Source organism: Populus nigra, chromosome 11, assembly GCF_951802175.1.
Source record: "Populus nigra chromosome 11, ddPopNigr1.1, whole genome shotgun sequence".
Taxonomy (NCBI): Eukaryota; Viridiplantae; Streptophyta; class Magnoliopsida; order Malpighiales; family Salicaceae; genus Populus; species Populus nigra.
In genome coordinates this window covers 2,376,754-2,400,433 of record NC_084862.1, presented here as the reverse complement: position 1 = coordinate 2,400,433, position 23,680 = coordinate 2,376,754, and the positions used below count along the sequence as shown (strand labels likewise).

At 36.0% G+C, this 23,680-nt stretch overlaps 1 protein-coding gene across 4 annotated transcripts; it reads right to left on the bottom strand.

Annotated features, from left to right (window-relative positions):
- Nucleotides 1-1,415: 1,415 nt before the first annotated feature.
- On the bottom strand, nucleotides 1,416-22,230 carry LOC133668465 (disease resistance protein RPV1-like). Of its 4 annotated transcripts, none has more exons than XM_062088333.1 (5): nucleotides 5,666-6,351; nucleotides 3,585-4,680; nucleotides 3,172-3,480; nucleotides 2,438-3,086; nucleotides 1,416-2,368 (listed from the first exon to the last, which is right to left on the bottom strand). In XM_062088333.1, exons 1-5 carry the CDS (start codon nucleotides 6,211-6,213, stop codon nucleotides 1,548-1,550), a joined length of 3,423 nt encoding a protein of 1,140 aa, XP_061944317.1. In that variant the 5' UTR covers nucleotides 6,214-6,351; the 3' UTR covers nucleotides 1,416-1,547. The 4 variants fall into 4 exon arrangements, with proteins under 4 accessions (XP_061944317.1, XP_061944319.1, XP_061944320.1 ...); XM_062088335.1 differs by having other exon boundaries at nucleotides 1,416-2,111; nucleotides 2,199-3,086; nucleotides 5,666-6,350; XM_062088336.1 differs by lacking the exon at nucleotides 5,666-6,351 and adding an exon at nucleotides 20,974-22,230 and having other exon boundaries at nucleotides 1,416-3,086.
- Nucleotides 22,231-23,680: the final 1,450 nt, after the last annotated feature.

The window sequence follows — 23,680 nt, the reverse complement described above, 5'->3', positions numbered from 1 at the left end:
AAATCATAATGGAAACCAGGTCTGAAATCAAGTCTATGTTTATTCATGCTCAATGAATTATATAAGACGTACCTAGTATCATGTTAGATAGATAGGTGTCATATGTGAGTACAACATTATTTAGCAACCCAAATCACATGTTTACTGGGACGATGAGTTTTTATTAACAAAATGAACCTTGGTGTTTGCACAGTAAAGGGCACGGAAAAATTTATATATAGCAAATCTCTTTTGTGTCTAAATGTTTTTTGAACACTAGGTTCTTGACCATGTTCTGATCATGTCAGAAGTTTGAGTCGTATCGATAACCAAACTGCCTATGACATTATCAAGGTTCATATTTCCTAACCAAACTGCCTATGATATTGTTATCAAGGTTCATATTTCCTAACCTCCACCAGACGTTTAGAAGTTATTTAATCATTTTCACAGTTAGATTCTTTTCAGTAGTTGGATCATGTTCAACCAAGTTTTTGGATTGTTGAGATCTTGATTAACTGGGATTTCAAATGCTTCTTTGAAGGCGTTTGCTCTCTCCTGTTAGACTTGGAGTCCAGGCATTTTCATGGGCAGCAGGAAAACTGGAAAACAACCGCATTGGTTTACCTACATCACCTTCATCTTCAAATGTTCAAAACCGGGTGCTGCAAGCTGCTGCAAAGCATGAATCCCAACCATCTGAAACTGAAGTTCAGAATCCATCACCTGAATCAGTGACTCCATTAAATGAGAAAGTAGATATTTCAGAAGCATAGGCATCGAGGCAGCGTTTATTGGAGTGTGGTGTATAATTATTGGAGGCGGCATTAAATCTAAGAAGATCACTTGGCTAAATCTAAGAAGAGGTCTAGGTTGTGGCGATGGTAGACACACTCATAACTTATCTGGTAAACACACTCATAACTTTCAGACGCCTTCAATCTTGTCAAGAGATTCTATGGATCCAGTTTTATAATGAGGCTGGTTAGTTGTAAAGGTCCCGAATTCTTCTAAATTTGGTTCAAAAAATGTTTATTTAAAGAGTTATAAAATATGCAATAGCAAAATCTTGAATACTTACTGTTTTTCTTTTGTTGTTAGTATTCATTAGTTAGATGGTTGTTACAGTCAGTTGAGGAATTAGTTTTAAAATGAGGTTATAATCTAGAATTTTTGAGTTTATTTATAATGAGCCGAGATCTAGAATTTTTCTAAATTAGGTTCAAAAATATTGTCTGAGCTAATATTGAGTTTATTTGAAAGAGTTGCAAAATATACAATAATAAAATCTCGAATTTAAAGTTTTTATGTACTTACTGTTTTTCTTGTGTTGCGTTCTTAGTTTATGTAATTTGGTTAGTAAATGACTATAGTATTCTGCATGTGCAAGAATAAATGCGCTCGATGGTTGTTATAGTTAGTTGAGGAATTAGTACTTGAATAACAGAAAGTTAGTTCGTTAGTCAGTTGCAAGGGAATAACAATATTTACAGCTATCTTGAAAACCAAGTAATAATTGAAGATCAATTTGCAGTAATTACAGAACTCTCTCACCCTTTCTATTTCTTTTATATCTCCCAAAATTTTCTTTTGAACTTTTTGTCCGCCGGTATATTTTCATCAAAGTCCAGATACACCCCACAACTTTTCAACTCGGAAGGCCTTCGGATCTCATGACCTACCTTCCCAATTCCATGGTTGTGAATAGAATGGTAGAATTTAATTGCAACTTCATTGCCAGAATATTCACGTAAACGATTTACCAAATTGAAATTACTGTAATGTAGAACCATGTGATCCGAGTCCCATTTCTTCATGTTAAATGTTATAACATTTGTTTTCCCGGAAGCTAAGACGACTTCATCATCACCATCATGCTCACCGTTTTTACTCTTAACATGGTAATCACAATATACATTAGCATCATAACGATCACCGAATTCATAAAGCATGTCCTGGGAGGGAAGAGGGAGTAGAAAGACAAGGCAGAAAGCAATTCCCTTGAGCTGATGACAATTTGAGGGCAACTGTATGGTGAGTGAAGATCCAATTCCTTTGTCACCGAACCATTCTGGAATTTCACTTCCCGGTAGAACCATTTTAATTCTGCCATGTGGGATCTGCTTTCCGGACTGTAACACAAAAGTCACATTTCGAAAATGTGATGAAGCAAGCAAGAAAGAGAGAAGAAAGAAAGACAAGGGGGTTAAGAGAGATACCTGAATTTCCAAATGCATTGCTGCTACCAGTGGTTTCTGATCCAATTTGACGCAATTTGTAAAATCCAATCCTAACTCTAATCTACCGATATTGGTGGTTTCTAGTGATGCACAGTCATGTGTTGTTAGCTTCCTCAGCGAAGGGGGAAGCTCAGGTAACGCTTTAATAGGTGTTCCATGCAAAGTCAGTTCTTCCAAATGTACCATATCTTTGATCGATAAGGGTAGCTCTTTAATAGGCGTTCCATCTAAATACAGAGACGTCAAAGATATCATATGCTTAAATGATATCAAAGGTATCTCTTTAATGCCTGTTTTACTCAAGTTAAGTCTCCACAAAGATTCCATAGGCACTGTGATTTCTGGGAAGCTCTCAAGTTTTGAGCAACCATTCATATTCAAATTGTAGAGTCTTGTGAGATACTGGATTGATGAGGGCACCTCTTTAACAGCAGTTCCTATTAGAGATAAAATTTCTATATCCTCTAAATTCTCCGGAAACTTGGTCATCTTTGAGCAACCTTTTAGAAAAAGTAATTTCAACCGGCCAGTAACTGATTGTGGAACTTCTTTGATTGAAGTTTCTTCCAATATTAACGTTTCCATATTTTGTGAAATCGTTGGACACGTGGTCACATCTAGGCACCGATTTATTTCAAGGTGTCTGAGAACCTTTGAATCAAGCATTGGAAATCTTCTAAGATTTAAGCAACGAAGGAGACTAACTTTTTCGAGCTTGTCAAGATATTGAAGAGATGACGGAACCTCGGTTAAACTTGGACAGTCGTCAAGTCTTAAGGACACTAAATTTTTGGCCATTGATAGATCTGCCAATTCCGTCAAATATGTAGAGTCAGATAGGTCAATGGTTCTTAAATTTACAACATCCTGTCAACGGAAAAAGGCATAATTAGAAAGGTAGCACCTCCAACTTCATATTTCTGATCATAAATCGGTAGCAATTAAATCATACCTTTACTCCTGTCCAAAGTTTTACAAGCTTGCTTTTGCGTAGGTGAAGCTCGACAAGGTGTTCAGCACGAAAAGATGGCGGCAAGGATTTCGAAGGGAATCCATCCCATCGCAAATATCTCAGCTCATTAGGAAGATATTCGAGGCCAGTAGGAGGAAGGTGCACTTTATTTTCTTTGGAGAAACCATCGTGATAGAAATTGAGAAATCTAAGACCATCATCCATCATTGCGAAGGCATCAGATTTCAAGTGTATATGTCTCCATAACCAGTACATGTCCAAAGATATGCCTTTAATTTTTTGAGTTCCCTGTTAAACAAGAATAAAGAATAAACAAACAATAATACAATCTACTCAAACACATCAACTTTTGAGCAAATACATGAACGACAGTTAATGGCTGTAGCTTTAACCTTATTTTCCTTCAATACTTGAACGACATCAGGAGGATGACATAACCTGCTACGTTCGCCAGGAAAATCAGATTCTGCACGAACAATGTTAAATGCCATTTCTCGTAGTAAATCATGCATTTCTAGCTCGTTATTGGAAATCTTATGAGTACGAGTTATGAGACACTTATCAATGAGCGTGCTTATATCGAACTTCACAGACCGACCATATAAGCAATCTAATATTCCTGTTGCTTTGTCTGGCTCCGATCTTCCTATGAAGAAATGTGCTATGTCAAGAAATATGGATTTTTGTTCTGAATCCAACCCATCGTAACTAATTCTCAACACCCTTTCGATTGAAGGATGCTGAGCTAGTTTATTCAATGCACTGCGCCATTCTTCTATGCTTTTACCATAGAGAAAAGAACCCAAAACTTTAAGGTCTAACGGATTGCCTTGTACACGCCTTCCAATCTGTTCTATCAAGTGTCTGTGATCACTTGTGGGGATGCAATTCTTCAAGGCTTTTGAGCTAAAGAGTTGGATAGCTTGTTCATTGGTCAACCCCTGAACCTTGTATGTCTTGTCTACTACATTACTAAGCACTTGTTTGTCTCTACTTGTTATGAGAACTTTACTGCCCGGACCAAATGAACTGTTTCGTCCGTCAAGCAAATCTCTCCATTCTTCAAAACGCATTAAATCATCCACATCATCCAGAACAATAAAAACCTTTATTCGACGAAGTCTATCCCTCACAAAAGAATCTTGAAAACTCAAGAAGCCCATAGTGTTCAGAGTTTCTTGGCCAAGCAGCCATGAAAGAAAGCTTCTTCGCAAATCAGATTGTTGCCTAAAGTTTTCAACAAAGATTCTTTCAAATCGAGAACGAACCTTGCTGCACACAACTTCAGCAATCGTTGTCTTACCGATACCACCCATTCCCCATATCCCTACAATGAGAACATCTGGAGATTCCATATTTAACAAAGACTCAACTTCGCTAACACGAACACCAATTCCAAATAGACCCGCCATAGTGTGACTTGAAGGCATGGCATGCAATTTTTCCAAAACATCTCCAACGATTTTCTCAATAAATTCAGACTCCAGCCTGACAAACAAGAAGAAACATATAAACATACTCACTCCTTAGTAGCAGGCACATATGAGTAATTGAGCATCATTATTGGCAAAGGATACAGCTAATCAATCCTTGAAACTGGAAACTACATGTAATCGGTGTTTATCTAAGAAAATCAATGAAATGCAAATTCATATGATGTTTTCTCATATCTCAATCAATATTATTTTTTATTATTGCATTATCCTTTTCACCTCAAATAAATACTCAAATAAATAGAATATTATTTAAGGACAGAAGAAAACATTTAATGCCCTCATAAAAATAAATCTACTTTTTATCTCCTAAAACTCAAGGATATTCAAGAAAATAATAATGATTACTTTTTAAAATATATTAAAATAATATTTTTTTTAAAAATATTATTTTTAATATAAATACATTAAAATAATTTAAAAACACTAAAAACAATAGTTTAAAATAAAAAAATTAGTTTTTAAAAAATATATTTTTAAAAAACATTTTGAAACACAAAAACTAACAACCACTTAATATCAATACAAACCTTAATATCTATACAAGCATTTCACTATAAATAATTTTTTAAAAAGTATATTTTTAATATAAACATATCAAAATATTATAAAAACACTAAAAAAATTAATTTTAAATTTTTTTATTTTTTATAAAACAATTTAAAACAGAAAAACAAACAACCACTTAATATCTATACAAACATTTTGCTACAAATAATACCTTTTTTATTTTTTAAAATATTTTTTAATATAAACACATTAAAATAATCTAAAAACACTAAAAAAAATTAAAAAAAAAATTAATAAACAGAACAACCAACCACATAATATCTATAGAAGTGTTTCGCTACAACGTTTCAAAATCAAATAAAACAAATATGGATTCACAGATCTCATCATTCTCAATAATTTTAAATTAAAGTTAAAATCCTCAACAAATGAACGAATATTTTCTCATGGGATATATTTCAAGAGCTTACTCTGAATTCCCTAATAAGGTACATCCAGATAGATTGGCTGCAACCGTCAAAGCGTCTCTGAAGCTCTGCACTTCTTCCAACGTCGGAGCTTTATTCCTTATAAGTCTAGCAAATGCATCCCCAAAGCTTCCTGTTTGATGTCTTACATGGGTTGGATCCACCTTGTAGAATACCGGAATAACTATCTGTCCATTGTTTTTTCTACTCTCAAAAATCTTTACAAGCTCCTCCAAGCACCATTTGGAAGATGCATAGTTTTCAGGAAAAACAATCACAGAAAGCTTGGCCTCTTCAATTGTTCTCAGAAGTGATGCCGAGATCTCATCTCCTCTCACAAGCTGATAATCTATGAAAGTTAGGATTTGTTTCCGGTCAAAAGCAGCATAGAGGTGGCTGGTAAAACCAGCAAGAGTGTCTTGTTCGCTGAAACTAAGGAAGACATCATGTTTAATTCCTTGTGGCTGGGCGGTGGTTAAGGTGGAAGGAGTAGATGGCGATGGAGATACATGACGGTTTCGTATGATGAATCTCCAGATATAAGCAAACATTTCGAAGAAACAAGAGTAATTAGACTCTGGTGGTAAGGTAGGTCTGGAGGGAGAGAGCGGAAGTAACTCAAGGAAAAAAGATGAGGCTGATTTTGAGTCAGTAGCTTAGGCTTTACGTGTTTAAGACCCTGCCTTAGGCATATGTATAAATTTACAATAATGGGGGCATCAAATCCAAGTATTTTCTTAGAACATTACAAGATTGCACATTGTTGATTTCCTGGAAATTCCCCAGTTACAAAGTGATGTGATAGAAAAAGGCATTTATACGTTGTATTGACAGTGTTTTTATAATTTTTGAATTTTTTTTAAATTAATTTTTTTAGTTTTTTTATTTTTTTAATTTACTGATATAAAAATAATTTTTAAAAATCAAAACATATATATATATATATATATATATATATATATATATATATATATATATTCTTGTTTATCATATCACAGCTGGCTGTGATAGATAACTTTTTTAATAAATCAAATGTATTAGGTATTCACTTGGCGGAGTAGCAGATCTTCCCTTTAACTTTTTTATTATATATTTTTTATCAGGTATTTTATCAGGGCATTACGGAGGGTGCACATTATTAACTTCCTGGAAATTTTCCATGCACAAAAGGCTTCAAGTCTTGTTATTTGTGATGTGGTAGGAAAGGGCATTTAGGCTTTGTTTGTCTTTCCTATATAAACAATGTTTTAATAAATTTTGAAATTATTTTATATTTTATTTTAGATTAATTTTTTTAATAGGAATTGTTTTTTAAAAATTTTGATACAGTTAGAGAAATATATAATATGGTTTAATTTTTTTTTAAAAAAACATAGTTTTAAAAAAACTGCTATTTTAAACTACGACTTTAATATAAAAGGGATGGAAAATCACAGTAGTGGTTCTGTTTACTGCTTCAGGCAACATAATTGGCATGCAGCCATGTATTGGCATAATTGCTTTTTCTTTTTACATGCTTCCTTCCACCTCATTACACACAATCTATTCAACAGATGCCTTTTCCTTTTTCTTTTATATATATATATATATATTGTGGAGAAGAAGAAGAAAAAGAAGTCGTCTCGAAGGAGAGAGGAAGGGACGGGGGATGGGGCCAATCCTCTTCTTCATATTGACGAGGACGACGACCTGACCTTAAGTAGTCTTCCTGGCGAGTGCTTGGGCAGCGTGTTCGGGAAGCTGAGTTTGGAAATTACGTGTTTCTCGTCAACATGATTGTTGACGAGAAAAAGAAGAAGAAGAAGAAACAGTAAAATAATTATTTTTTATCATTTAACTGGTTATTGAATTTTTTTTATAAGAATCATTTTTCATTGTCGTTGTAATTATCAAAGACAAAATAATTTTTAAACATTTTAGAAGTACAAAAAAATAATTTAAATATTCTTAAAACAAAGTTCTAAGTTTTATTATTAGGTTATTGGGTCATTATCTTTGTATTTTTTTTATGAGGTTATCATGATCTCATAACTTAAGGTCACGAGTTAGTCAAGTTAACCCGGATTGACTTGATTTTTTTAAAATATTTTTTAATTGATTATTTTTTTAATTTTTAGCTTTCATTATTTAGTTTGCTTGAGAGTTAACCTCTTTTATTTTATTCAATTTTTTCTATATAGAGTTATCATGATCTCATGAATCATGAATTTGATGTATTGGCTCAAGTTAGGTTGTGTTTAACACTATTTTTTTATTTAATGTATTATTTAATGTTTGATTTGTTGGTAATTGAACTTCAAATTTTTATTTTGTTTATCCCAGTAGGATGTTAACTCTTATTCATTTAATTTTTATTTTGTCATTAAATAAGATTATCAAAATCTTTAAAAAATATTTAGATGATATTTTTTTTAATATTATCAAGTGTAAAAGTGATGTGACAGGAAAAGGCATTTAGTTGCTGTTTTTCTTTATCGTATTGTTAGTGTTTTTATAAATTTTATAATTTTTTTAATTTTTTTAGATTGTTTTGATGTGCTAATATAAAAATTATTTTTTAAAAATATAAAAAATATTATATATATATATATATTTTAAAAAACAATAATTACTGTAATTAGAAGAAACATATATTCTCGTGTATCATCATATCACAACTGTGATAGATAATTTTTTTAATATTTCAAATGGATTAGCTGTTCCCTTAGCGTATTAGCAGCTTTAGGATCTTTTGTTATTTTCTCTTCAATTTTTTTATTATATAAACACTTCTGTCCCACATTGTTGACTTCCTGGGAATTTCCCATGTACAAAAGGCTTCATGTCTCGTTAATTATCAAAACAAGACAAAGGAATGACGGGCAATAATTCTCCGTGTGAAGAAGAAGAAGAAGTCGTCTGGAAGGAGAGAGGAAGGGACCGGGGATGGGCCAATCCTCTTCTTCATGCTCCTGCAATAATTGCTATATCGATGGGGACGACGACTTGATCTTAAGTCTTCGATCCTGCCGAGTGCTTGGACAGCGTGTTCGGGAAGCTGAGTTTTTTTTTTTATCTGGATATTCCCATACCTTTTAAAAGGTTGGGTTAATATCATTCAGAGTCCTCTTTTAATAGGTATGTTTTCTCAAAATTAAATTTGGATCCTCGTCCTTCCAGTAATATAACAGTATTTTAATTGTAAACCAATACTTTTTTAAACAGTGTCTCCAAAAAGCCGTGTTTCCTGTAAATTCTGTGTTTCCTGGAAATTTAATATGTATAAAAGGCTTTGGGTTTTTTATTTTTATTTTTATTAGGGCATCAGGTCTTCGATCAAGTGTTAATGCGTATAGAGGAATTTGTTGACTTCACATTATATTATAATGGTTATTATGATTTTATTGGGAAGAAATAATGAGTTATGATGTTATATTACTCTGCCCAAATAATAGGAATTTTTTTAAAAAAATGATACAGTTAGAGAAATAATATGGTTTAATTTTTTTTAAGAAAACAACATAGTTTTAAAAAATCTGCTATTTTAAATCTTGATTTTAATATATTTGTGATTTTGAGATGCAAGCTCACATCACGAAAATGGTGAGAGACATGTTTTTAAGTAGTCTTCCTGGCGAGTGCTTGGGCAGCGTGTTCGGGAAGCTGAGTTTGGAAATTATGTGTTTCTCGTCAACTGGTGACTGTTGATAACGACAACTGGTGATTTTGGGCAGAAAAGCGAAAGAGGAAAGAAATAATGGTCTTGCTTTGGCAACTTGATAGAATGTTTCTGACCCTCACCATTTTCATGATGTGAGCTTGCATGTCATTTTACGCCTGCATCTAACCTTATGCGGAAAAACAAAAAAGAAAAGAAATACTCTTTCTTAAACTTACTAGAACTATGAACATATTTTGAGACTTTAACTTATGACATAATGAACTATGAACAATCAGCGCTATCAATGGTCATATTAAACTACATATACATAAGAAAATAAAATTACAAATGCATTACCCCCACAAAGTTTAAGTCTGGAATAACAAAGTTATCTACATATACCATGCAATGATGCTATAAGAACCTGAAAATAAACCCAGTAAGCCTTCAAAGTCCAGGTCTTTAAAATTAGAAAAAAATGTCTTCATGTGAACTGAGCATATGAAAATAATAAGAGAAGGGTAAGAAGAAGAAGAGGGAACCTGCTAAGTTGTCGTAGAAACCAACAACTTGAAGGTGTTTGCCATCTCTTGAGGTATGGCTATCAGCAGCAACAATTCTGTAAAATGCCCTGTTTTTGCATTCCAGTCTAGCTAAACGAATCTTCACCGCCATTTTCTCTTTATTTCGAATGTATGCTTCTGTATAGTCTAGAGACATGATTCCACAAAGATGTGTATATGGTTAACTAGAACTACTCATGCTGTTTACATGAGGTCTTCATTAATCATCAATCCATGATTGAGAAATATCTATTGCTTACCATGCAAATGTCCAGTGCATGCTTTACTTATACTATATTTACGCTGTGGACAGAATTTTGCTGCAGCATCATATGCATTGCTATCAGTACATTTTCTTCCTCATGGGCAGGCTCTCTATTACTTTTCAAGAACAACTCCCTAAAATGTTGAAGAGTTTGAAATACTTCATCAGTATTATATGGAACCAATGATATAAATTCTGGTTTTCTTTATTTTTTTTCCTTTTCTTTGTTGTTGCTTTCCTCACATTCTTCTTGCCAAACTGTTGCCATCGTTGGCTTCAGTCAGGTATACTCTTATTTGTTATAGTGGTTTGGTCAAAGTTTCTTTCACACACAAATGTTGATTTCTAAGCTGATAATGGTAAAAAAAAAAAAAAAAAAAAACTTCACACTTTTCTGATATTGTACTAGTACTCGGATCCTTTGATGTATTCCATAAAAATGGCATGCATTCGACCATTGAGCTAGATCCCTTTGATGGAAAGTTTTATGTCATTGCTAAATTTAGTTTAGTGAACCTTGAGTTTCTCTAATTATTGATTTCTCACACTCCACCAGATTATCAATCTTACAACGGCATTTTGCAAGCCAAGTCTTTTGTCCTTCATGTATTTATGGTATTATTTGGTAAATCATAATGGAAACTTAGATTCTGCACGAACAATGCTAAATGTCATTTCTAGTATGTTATGAGAAGTAGTTATGAGACACTCATCAATGAGCGTGCTTATATCGAAAATCACAGTCTAACAATAAAATGTTGGGTATACAACCAAAGTCCCACATTGGCTAGAAATGGGGAGGATCATGGGTATATAAGGATGGACAAATATCTTCATTGGTATGAGGCCTTTTGGGTATAGCCCAAGAGCAAATCCATGAGGGCTTAGGCCCAAAGTGGACAATATCATACCAATGTGGAGATAAGTGGTGTCCATAGTCCTTTCAAGTGGTAGCGGAGCCAGGCCCCGGAGTTAGCCATGATGGATGAATCCTCGGAATAATGCCGAACAAAAGGTGGTGGGCCCCCAATCACGATGTAATCCATGGATCAGCTCTATTGGATAGGCGATGTGCTCCCTTCATGGACGTGTCCTGATCCCAACACGGTGAAGAGGAGTTGACCTAGAAAGAGCAAACTCTCAAGTCAGGTAGTGCTCTCCGGATGCTTCATGGACGTGTCCTGATCCTAACACGGTGAAGTAGAGAATGAAGAATCCTGGTTGGTTGAGAGTGGATGGATGAATGATCGGTTTGAGGGGAGGCTCGGTGGTCCTTTGTTTGAGGGGAGGATTACTGTTAGGATACTGGCATGCAAACCCGACAAGACAAAAGGCAAGGAATAAGATAAAATGAGAAATGAGACACACAAGAATTTACGTGGTTCACCCAATTGGGCTACGTCCACAGGCAAGTATAGAAGGATTTTACTAAGTAATGTGGGAATTACAACCTCTCTCAAATAATAGGAGAACAACTAAGAATCTCTCTATTATTAGGAGAAAACACCTCACTTACTCTCTTACAAATACCTCACAATTTTATGGGATTACTCTCTCTTCACTCTACTCTTCTCTTCTCTATCTTGGTGTGCGTATAGGCTTGAATGCATTGCCTATTTATAGGCAAGAGTGAGGGTATAATGGTCATAAATTTAGGAGGAATATATGCCTAACAACTCATCCTCCACTCATACTCCACCAATTATACCAACTCATCCTCCACTCACACTCCACCAATTACAACTCATCTCCCACTCAAATTCCATCAATTATGCCAACTAATTAAAGTGGCTTTACATTCTCCCACTTGAAGACTTTGATGATTTAATCAAGTCTTCACACTTGATTATCTGTGATTCTTCTTCTATCCTTTATATACTTGCCATCTTCATGCTGCTTACGTTTCTGCTAGGCCATAAGAGGATCTACACCATATATACTTATCAGTGTTGACCGGTTTAGTCAAAGCATCTGCTGGGTTTTCCTTTGTATGAACCTTCTGAAAATCCACACTTCCATCTTCCACAACTTCGCGAACAAAGTGATATTGAACATCTATATGTTTTGTTCTTGAATGAAATGCTGGATTCCTTGCAATATGCAAGGCACTTTGACTATCACAATACAAAAGAATCTTCTCTTGTTTGTGCCCGAGCTCCTCCATAAGTTTCTTCATCCATATTGCTTCTTTGCAAGCTTGTGTAGCTGCCATGTACTCAGCTTCTGTTGTGGACAATGCTACAACAGTCTGAAGTTTAGAGACCCAGCTCACAGCTCCTCCTGCAATTATGAACACATAGCCTGTAGTGGATTTTCTTTTCTCAAGGTCACCGGCAAAATCTGAGTCAACATAACCTCTGATAGTAAATTCTGATCCTCCATAACATAATGCAACATCTGAGGTACCCTTGATGTATCTCAAGATCCTCTTAATAGTATTCCAATGCTCTCTACCAGGATTTGCCATGTATCGACTAGCTGCTCCCACTGCTTGTGCAATGTCTGGTCTTGTACATATCATGGCAAACATTAAACTTCCCACTGCTGATGCATACGGTACTCGAGACATCTCCATCCTCTCTGCTTCATTGCTAGGAGACATACTTGAGGATAATTTGAAGTTAACAGGAAGTGGGGTAGAAATTGGCTTACAATCTTGCATGTTGAAGCGTCGCAAGATCTTCTTCAAATAATTCTTCTGAGAAAGCCAAATCTTCCTCTTACTTCTGTCTCGGTGAATTTGCATCCCTAGAATCTTGTTTGCTGGTCCCAAGTCCTTCATATCAAACTCCCTAGCCAACTGTGCCTTCAATTCTTGGACTCGATCTTTGTTGGGGCCTATCACCAACATGTCATCCACGTACAACAATAAAATGATGAAATCTTCTTCAAACCTCTTGTAATACGTACAATGGTCTGAACTGAGTCTGTTGTACCCAAGGCTAATTATGAAGGAATCAAATCTCTTGTACCAACACCTCGGCGCCTGTTTGAGACCGTATAGAGATTTGTTCAACCTGCAAACCAAGTTCTCCTTGCCTGTTTCAGCAAAACCCTCTGGTTGGAGCATATAAATTTCTTCTTCAAGTTCTCCATGAAGAAATGCAGTTTTCACATCTAACTGCTCTAAGTGAAGATCAAATATAGCACACATTGCCAAGACTACTCTGATTGTAGTAAGTCGTACCACCGGAGAAAATATCTCATTGAAGTCTATTCCTTCTTTCTGAGCATATCCTTTCACTACCAATCTTGCACGATACCGCTCCACTTGATCATTGCCATCACGCTTTATCTTGTAAACCCATTTGTTGCCAATGGCCTTTCTTCCTTGTGGAAGCGGAACAAGATCCCAAGTGTTATTCTTGTGTAGAGCTTCAATCTCCTCTTGCATTGCTGTCATCCACATAGATACATCTGTGCTTTTGATAGCCTCATGGAAAGTTGAAGGCTCTCCATCCTCTGTTAGAAGACAGTATGCAATGTTACTCTCAGTAACATATTCTGAGTGCCAAACCGGTGGTCTTCTTTCACGAGTCGACCGCCGAACTTCAGGAGTTTCAGTCTCTATTTGTTCTTGCTCTTCATGCTCTGGTACAACTTCAGAAAAAGCATGATTCTGAGTATTTTCCACATGGACTGCTGTAGTCTCCTTTAGAATGCTATTATGTTCTTCCATTTGCATTTTACCTTCTGCAAATATGACATCTCTGCTGATGACTACCTTGTGGGCAGTGGGATCCCACAAGCGATACCCCTTCACTCCATCAGCATATCCCAAGAATACACATTTTCTGGATTTTGAATCCAGTTTGCTAACTTCTTGTGTATTGTACATCACGTACACAGGACTTCCAAATATATGCAATCGAGAATAATCAGCTGGCTTCCCAGTCCACATCTCCATCGGTGTCTTCAGCTCAATTGCAGTTGATGGAGATCGATTTATCACATAACAGGCGGTATTGACTGCTTCTGCCCAAAATGACTTTTCTAGACCTGCAGCCTTCAACATTGCTCTTGTTCTTTCTAATAGAGTTCTGTTCATCCGCTCTGCCACTCCATTTTGTTGTGGAGTGTATGCCGTTGTGAACTGCCTTTTGATACCTTCATGTTGACAGAAGTTATCAAATTCATCACTGGTATATTCTCCTCCATTGTCAGTCCTCAAACACTTGATCTTCTTTTCAGATTCAAGTTCCACCCGCGCTTTGAAAGTTTTAAAGACTGCAAACACATCTGCTTTCCTTCTAATTGGATACACCCAACATCTCCTGGAGAAGTCATCTATGAATGATACAAAGTATCTTGCTCCTCCTAAGGATACAACCGGTGCTTGCCAAACATCAGAGTGAATCAGGTCTAAGATGCATTTGCTCTTAGTTGTTGATGTGCCAAACTTCAACCTGTGCTGTTTACTTGTAACACAGTGCTCACAAAAAGGTAAAGTAACCTTTGTAAGCCCAGGGAGTAACTTCTGATCAGAGAGAACCTTTAAACCTTTCTCTGACATGTGGCCTAGTTTTTGATGCCACATCATCGTCTTCTCTTCTGCAGGACTGGCTGATGCGATTGACGCTTCTGCCCTATGATGTGTTTCTCCCATTAATACAAACATGTTTGCAACTGTCTTTTTCGCCTTTAAAACCACCAGCGCTCCTTTGACAATTTTCATTATTCCATTGTCTGTTCGGATCTTACAGCCAAGACTATCAAATTGTCCTACAGACAAAAGATTCTTCTTCAAGTCTTTCACATGCCGCACTCCTGAAATAGTACGAATTAAGCCATCATACATCTTCAATTTGATGGTGCCAATGCCAGCAATCTCCAAAGCATGATTATCACCCATGAACACTTTGCCTCCAGAGATGGGTTCATATGTATGGAACCAATCTCGATTAGGAGTCATATGCCATGTTGCTCCTGAATCCATTAGCCAGACCTCAGTGAGCTCTTCTCTATCTGTAGAGACTGTCGCTGCTTCACTATATAAAACCTCTCCATCTTCTGAGGTGCTTGCGACACATCCTTGAGGTTTTGATGACTCTGCAGTATTCTCTATACCCCTTTTAAACCAACAATCCTTTTTGAAGTGCCCTTTTCTGCCACAGTTGTAGCATTTCACAGTCTTCTTACTTCTTGATTTGGACCTCCCTTGCCTTTGACTCCCACTAGAGCCACGCTCCGTTGATCTCCCTCTTGACACCAACAATGCCTCTGCTTGGTTTGAACTATTTCTGTCTCCTTTATTTTTGCGCCTATTTTCTTCTTCCAAGATGGCGGCTGCAACATCATCAAAGACTAAATAGTCTGTGAGGATATTATTGGTCAAGTTGATAATGAGCTGATCATACAAATCTGGAAGACTTTGAAGTAGAAGCTCTGCACGTTCACTTTCCTCTATTTGTTGACCCAACGTAGTGAGTTGTGAAAATAGAGTCCTTATTGTGTTGATGTGGTCAGTCACCGCCGTGGTTTCTGCCATTCGAAGGGTATAAAGTCTCCGCTTTAAGAAAATCTTATTGTGCAAAGACTTGGACTCATATAGCTTTGTTAGAGTCTCCCATATCTCCTTAGCTGTTTTCTTCTCCGCCACACTTGATAATACTTCATCGGCTAATGCTAAATGTATGTTAGCAATAGCATTGCCATCCATCTCATTCCATTTTGCATTATCAGTGATCTCCGCGGGTCGATCCCCAATTGCTGCCAAGCAATTGTCTTTCCTTAAGATTGCCTTGATTCTCATTTTCCAGAGTGAGAAATTGCTCCCATTAAACCTTTCAATCTCGTACTTTGCTGCCATTTTATTCACCGTGATCTATTCAGCTATCACTGTTTCACAGAACTGTAACATATACAGAAATAGTATCGTGTGAATAATACTTCACTAAGTAAGTTCCAAGGAAAGATTGGAGGGGTCACAAACGGTCCCGCTTAAAACCCAATCTCCTTAGACAGAACTTCCTAGACTGTATTTAATCACCGCACTGACTTTCTATATACGCCAACAGTAACTTATGTGAACAGTACCGTATGGGTGAATAGTGCCGTATAGGTGAATAGTGCCGTAGACGTGAATAGTAAATTAAACGATCCATAAAAAAAAATCCATGTTCAAAACCTACTGTTCTGATTACAAGAATTTACTGTTCATCCTCAAAATGCAGCAATCTGGAAACGCCGATCAGTCTGCCTTCAACGTCGATCACAGCCAACACCACCACATCAATCCATAGGTACACGTTGTCAACTACCCGCGGCCACAACCGGTCGCTCACACCAGCAGCAGCAGATCTTCGTCGGCGGCGGCGCACTTACCAGTTTCATCCTCTCCCCGCCATCGACAGATCGAACATCCAGCCGCCACCACCACTCCACGCCACAAGTAGCCCACAGAGCCGCACCGACTTGCTGTCTCCACAGTCCTGCAACGCCGCCACAGCAGGGTTGTCTTCAGCAACCCAAAACAGCGTTACAAACCACCTTCAGCGGCGCCTCCACAGAACCACAGCAGACCTGCGGCTTCAGCAGCCAAATCAGAATCACAAACCACCAGACGCCGCTACCCACAACACCCATAACAACCAACATCGATTCGGGTTTACAGCAGCAAAGGCAGCGCCTCAACCAGTGTCGTCCTCTTCAGCGCCAGCGACCGTCCACAGTACCATCGTCGCCCCCCGCCATTAGCGACCGACAGATCAGTAGAACCGACCGGTGGCAACCACCATCTTCAACGGACTGCAGTGGTCCTCGCCGTCAGCAGTCACGCGTGCGCCGCCAGTAACAAACCTAAGGAGATAGAAGAGAAGGAAACAGAAGCTGGTAAAATAATTAACCAAGCCACGTCAGATCATCCACGTCAGCCCCCACGGCATCAGTTCTTGCCACGTCGTTTGACACGTCAGCAGACCCCGCCATGTTATCTGCCACGTCATCCATCAATTCATCTAATTTGCCACGCCAGCTCCAGCAATTCCAGCTTCCTCTCAGCGTTAGTGAATCACTCTCCCATGTTTGTTGAAGTTTACTTTTCTTGGTTTTTCACTTGTCATTTAAGTTGTTATTAATATTACTTTTGTGCCTAGAAAAAAAAAAGAAAAAAAAAATCTCACCTAGCATTTTTGTTAATTTTATTCATCAACCCCTTACATCAGTGATAGCTAATATCTTATTCTATTTGATAATTACGAGTTTTTTCCTATGACATTGTGTTTGATTAATCATTTACACTTAAGAATCTAGTATTACATGCTTACAATTTTATTAGTGTAATTTGTTCTTGATTAATCTCCACATTAAAAAAAAATATTAATAAAAAAAAAATTAGCTTTATTTTTGTATTGTGACTTCACTTGTAAGAACCATTTGTGATCTCAATTTCATTTCTAAGTGAGTGTTGCATGCTTTTGTGTCATGATCATCCAGTGTCCAAACTTAAGTTTACACTTACCGTAGTCTCAACCCTTAGTCATATTCTTATGACCACTTAAAGGGCACTGCAAACTTAGGTGATCAACATGTTTAAGAGAATTGAGCCCCAAGAGAGTTTTCGAATAAGGCACTCAAAGACTACTGAATATCACAAGGACAATCATTATGGACAAGTTCACTCTAAGCGCCACCAGTATGACTATCATTTAGGTTACTCTAAACATGATGACTTTGATGAGCGAATCTTGAGTCCTAGCAAAATAAAACCCCCCACTTTTGATGGTCGTCATGATCCTTGGATATTTGATATGTGGATTCGTGATATGGATCGATTCTTTGAGTGGCATAACTTGTCTGATAATAGGAAAGTTAGATTTGCTAAGATGATGCTCATTGATGAAGCCAAAATTTATTGGAGAGATATTGAGGATTGTTTAGAGATGAGAGGTAAACCTCCTATAACTGATTGGATCAAAATGAAACAAAAACTTCAGGAGAAGTACTTACCCCAATCTTATAGGAATAAACTCTTAGACCAATGGAACAATCTAAGACAAAGGAATAAGTCTATCAATGAGTATATAACACAGTTTAACGATTACATGATTAGATGTGCCATAAGAGAGAATGAAGCCATGACTTTGCGTAGATTTTGTAAAGGCTTAAATGATGATCTTAGAAGAGAAGTTGTGTTTCAAGGTGTATCTACCATTAACCAAGCTTATACCTTAGTTCAAAATTACAAGTTGGTCATGAAGAATCAGTGGATAAATCGTCAGGGCTCTTATAGTATCCCTATTAGGTCCCAATTCAGAAACAGTGATTCTTTGTTAGGTGCTCCACCCCACAGACCTAATCCTAGTAGCACCCAACTTTGTAAGAGAGATAAAGGTAAACGAGTTGTCAATGAAGTGTCTAAGGTAAGTTCAAAGGTTAAGTGTACTAATTGTTTAGGTTTTGGTCATATCTCCTTAGATTGCACCTCTAAACCCTTAGTCATCCAAAAACATAAGGATATAGGTAAAGAGGAATATTGTAGTGTTGAAGTGTATGAGCCTAATCTTGAGGATTTTAGTGACCTGGATGACGAGGATGTGCAAAAAGAGGGACTTGACACAATGAGTCCACATGAGCTTGAGACTGAGGTTAAAAAAGAGTCTGATATGTCTGCTTCAATAGTAGAGGAAGTTTTAGGGAACTCTTCAGTGGAATCGCCTGTAGAGATACGTATGGTCTTAGAAGAGTCTCATGATATTAGTCCTCTTAAACTACCTGATTCCTCATCCCACATGCTTGGTGTCCAGCACATCATAAGTTTAAAGCAACATATTGAGCTTTTTGACCCCTTACCACATGCACGTGATGAGGAAGATGAAGATAATCCTAGTTTACTTGATCGTGTTCATACCATATCTACACAGGTTTCAAACAATGTTTGTCACATTCCACACCCTCAATCATTTAGTGTTCATAGTTACAAACCTGAGAAGCCTATAGAACACCCTTCCATATCTCCTTACGATAGGATGTCTAAGTCAGCTGAGTCGTTACCATGTAGGGTTCATAATTTGCATATTGAGATCATGAAACAAATTCAAGCAAGTAATGAACAATACAAATTTCAAGCTGATTTACTTAAGTATCATGATGCACTTAATGTTGGAGATTATTTCATGATACAGATTAGACCTGAACGGTGTCCTTTGGAAACTGATCATAAATTGCAAGTAAGTAGTGCTAGACCATTCAAAGTGTTGCAAATGATTAAATCAAATAATTATGTCATTAAATTGCCATTAAACTTTGATATTAGTTCTACTTTTAACATGAAGGACCTCATTCTTTATAAAATACAACCTATGATTGATGCTCCTTTTGATACCCCTACCTCATTACCCATGACTTTGGCACAAAAGGAATATATTAATGCTACTTTGAATGCACAAGTTGTTTTTACCAGGGTTGATGAACTTCAGCAAATCCTAGTATATGGGCTCGACGACCAGATTCAGACTGTACTTGGATTATTAGAGAGACATCATAACAGCTTGATCCTTATCTTTGAGAGCATTATCGGAGTTGCCTTGACCTATACTCGACGGGGTCGAGTTCTTCCAACCCCGGGAGAATTGATGGGGACATCGAACCGGAAACATTGGTTACGCACACGTATAATTATAGACGATGGAGGATAGCCCAAACCATTGAGAAATTGGGTTTTAGCTTATGTTTTTGGGCTTAATTCATATGGACTTTTAGTTAAGGTTTATGAATTTGGTTTTATTTGTTGGGTTGGATTTAATTATTGTTGGATATTTTATTTAATGGGCCATAAGCCCAATTGCTTATTCTAGTTAGGGTTTTAGTATAAAAACCCTACTTTTCTAAATGTAAGGACAATTATTGATGATTAATGAAAATTGCAGATTTTTGCATCTCCCTACTCTCCTCTCCTCTCTTCTTTGGCTTTCTTCTTCTCCTCTTCTTCCTCTAGGCTTCTTTCTTTTCCCGGCTTTAATTCTTTTGCTTGTTGTCCCGCGTCAATTCTCTTACTGGGCCTCTTGAGAGAATGCATTTGAGTTTATAAATATGCAGCAGCTCCCTATTTATCTCAAGCTACAGTTAATCAATCATTGAAATTGGAAACTACTTGCAAGCATATATCTAAGAAAATCAATGAAATGCAAATACATAAATAAGATGTTTTTTCGTATCATCTTATCATATAATCATCTCAATAAAAAAACATTATGCAAAAAAGGTTAAGATATTAGAAAAAAAATCTTAAAATATAATTTATATTATTTTTCAACACATCATAATTTTTTACACCTCAAATAAATAGATTATTAGTTATCCAAATCCAAGTTATAAGATATTAGGAAAAAAATCTTAAAATATAATTTATATTATTTTTCAACACATCATAATTTTTTACTCCTCAAATAAATAGATTATTAGTGATCCAATTCCAAGTGAAACAATAGAAGAAAACATTGAAATGCAAATGCATAAGATGTTTTCTCATATCATATAATCATTTTAATTAAAAAAAGTTTAAGTTGTTAGGAAAAAATCTCAAAACATATAATTTATATTATTTTTCAACACATATGATCTTTTTCACCTCAAATAAATATACTATTGATGACCCGATTTCAAGTGAAACAATAGAAGAAAACATTGATTGTCCTAATAAAATTTAACATAAGGATTCTTAAGTATCTTTTTTCTGTCTCCTAAAACTTAAGATATGTACAAGTGTTTCGCTACAACGTTTTCAAAATCAAATTAAATAAATACGGATTCATAGAGATCATCATTATCAATAATTTTAAATTAAATTTCAAATACTCAACAAAAGAACGAATATTTTCTCATGGGATATATTTCAAGAGCTTACTGAGAATTCCCTAAGGTCCATCCAGATAGAGTGGCTGTATCCTTCAAAGCGTCTCTGAAGCTCTGCTCTTTGTCCATCGTCAAAGCTTTCTTCTTTATAAGTCTAGCAAATGCATCCCGAAAGCTTCCTGTTTGATTTCTTACATGGGATGGATCCACCTGGTAGAATACCGGAATAACTAGTTGTCCATTATTTTTTCTACGGTCAAAAATCTTTGCAAGCTCCTCCAAGCACCATTTGGAAGATGCATAGTTTTCAGAAAAAACAATCACAGAAAGCTTGGCCTCTTCAATTGTTCTCAGAAGTGATGCCGAGATCTCATCTCCTCTCACAAGCTGATAATCTATGAAAGTGAGGATTTGTTTCCGGTTCAAAGCGGCATAGAGGTGGCTGGTAAAATCAAAACGAGTGTCTTCTCCTCTGAAACTAAGGAAGACATCATATTTCATTCCTTGTGGCTGGGCGGTGGTTAAGGTGGAAGGAGTAGATGGCGATGGAGATATATGATGGTTTCGTATGATGAATCTCCAGATATAAACAAACAAAAAGATAGAGAGAAACAAGAAAAACACCGCCGTTGTTTTGTGGAGAAACAGTCGAAGAAACAAGAGTAAGACTCTGGCGGCAGGGTAAGTCTGTAGGAAGAGAACGGAAGTAACTCAAAGAAAAAAGATGCTGACTTCCTGGAAATTTCCGGTCTTGTTCATTGTTTATATGTGATATGGTAGGAAAGGGCATCAAGTCTTCGACCCAAGTCCTTGCCTTCATATTATAGTGATGATTTGATTGGGAAGAACTTGTTACTCTACCCCAATCAAGTGTTTGTTAATTTTTTGTTTTTATTTGGAGACGCAGGGTCTTAGCCGGGTAGGTTAAAATCTGGACGGTAAAACCCATCAAAAACTTTTTTTTATGAACCAAAAAATAAAACCCTGGCTTAGGCATATGTACAATTCTAATAATGGGGTTTCAAATCCAAGTATTTTCTCAGACATTACACAGAGGGTGTGAAAGATTGTACACACACGGTCTCTACGTTGATCAGACGATGATAGTTCTAATCTCTAAGTTGTCTTGTTTAACTTCCTGGAAATTCCCCATGTACACAAAGACTTCAGGTCTTGTTCTTTGTTTTATTTGTGATTTGGGAGGAAAGGACACAAGTCTTCGACCCTAGAGGACTTCTTTGCCTTCACATTATATTATTATAATGGTTGTGATGATCTGATGGGGAAGTTCCTTGTTACTCTACCCCAATAATAGACACGCAACAATTAAGTGTTTGTTATTTTTTTTTATTATTATTATTTGTTTGATGACGCGGGGCCTTGGCAAAACCTGTTTAACCTACTGGGTCAACAATTAAGTAAGACTGTGGTGGCAGGGTAAGTCTGTAGAGAGAGAGCGGAAGTAACTCAAGGAATCTGGGTGACCCGTAAAACCCAGCAAAGATTTTTTTTTTTTATGAACCAAAAAATAAAACATGAAATCCACCCCACCCTAATTCTCAACTGGAAATGAAAACTAAAAACGCGTTCATCTTTTATCTCCAAACAGGCTGAGTCAAATCAAACGAAAAATTTGTCCGATATTGTTTAAACGATCCCAATTGTATAACAACGTGAAAAACATTAAATCAATTAGGAGGCGCAAGAACAAAAGTGAAGGTTGAGAAGGGTAAGAAGAAGAAGAGGGAACCTGCTAAGGGGTCGTAGAAACCAACAACTTGAAGGTGTTTGCCATCTCTTGGAGTATGGCTATCAGCACCTACAATTCTGTAAAATGCCCTGTTTTTTCATCCCAGTCTTGCTAAACGAATCTTCACCGCCATTTTATGGGGCCATACTTCTTCAAGTGAGAGATGGGAAAGTGAATTGCTGAGGGAGATAGCAACAGTGTTTGTGGATATGGGCTTTTGTATTTCTTTCTTGCCAAAACTATGCCGTTTTTATATATCAGCTGCCACATTGGGCCTCATTGATCCCTCTTTTTTAAAAAAAAATTGTCTCTTTTTATATATCAGCTGCCGTTTTTCTTTTATTTTTTTATTTTAATTTCTTCCTTTCGTATTATATTTGTATAATTTAAAACCTAATAATTCCTTTCGATTTGTATGACACATTGTGTTTGTGATGTTAAAATAAGTCCCTGCTTTGGAATGAATGCTCGATTAGCTAAATTAAATTTTAAGTTTTAGAAAATAGATCCTAGCTTTGAATTGAATGCTCGATTTTCTAAATTAAATTTTAAGTTTTAGAAAATATTTCCTAGTTTTGGATTGAATGCTAGATTTTTAATTTAAATAATAAATAATTTTAGAAAAAAAAGTATTTTAGTAGAATATATTATTTTAAATCATGAGTTTGATTGATTAACTTAAATTATTTAAGAATTAAATTTCATAATATTTTTTTAAATTATTTTTTATAAAGTTATCACGGTTTTAAACAAATATTATAATATCTAGTTGGTGATTGATTTTATAAGTTTTTATTTTTATTATTATTATATAATTAAGTAAAAATATCTTAAATTTGTTTTTAAAATCTAATAGAATTCATGATTTAAGATACAGGTTTGACGAATTAATCCATGAAACCAGGTCTTCATAAAAAATAATAATATCATCTTGAAGCTTTTTAAAATCAAATCAAGTTTTTATCAGTCATCCATATTACTTTTGGACATGCTAAATCAACTAGATTAT

What these genes read in the sequence shown, in the direction of transcription:
- LOC133668465 (XM_062088332.1), bottom strand. Translation starts at nt 6,213, where the DNA reads ATGTTTGCTTATATCTGGAGATTCATCATACGAAACCGTCATGTATCT. An exon ending in ACCTTATTAGGGAATTCAGA is followed by an intron (nt 4,681 to 5,665) that starts GTAAGCTCTTGA and finishes CTTGTTTGTCAG; the next exon opens with GCTGGAGTCTGAATTTATTG. An exon ending in AAGTATTGAAGGAAAATAAG is followed by an intron (nt 3,481 to 3,584) that starts GTTAAAGCTACA and finishes CTTGTTTAACAG; the next exon opens with GGAACTCAAAAAATTAAAGG.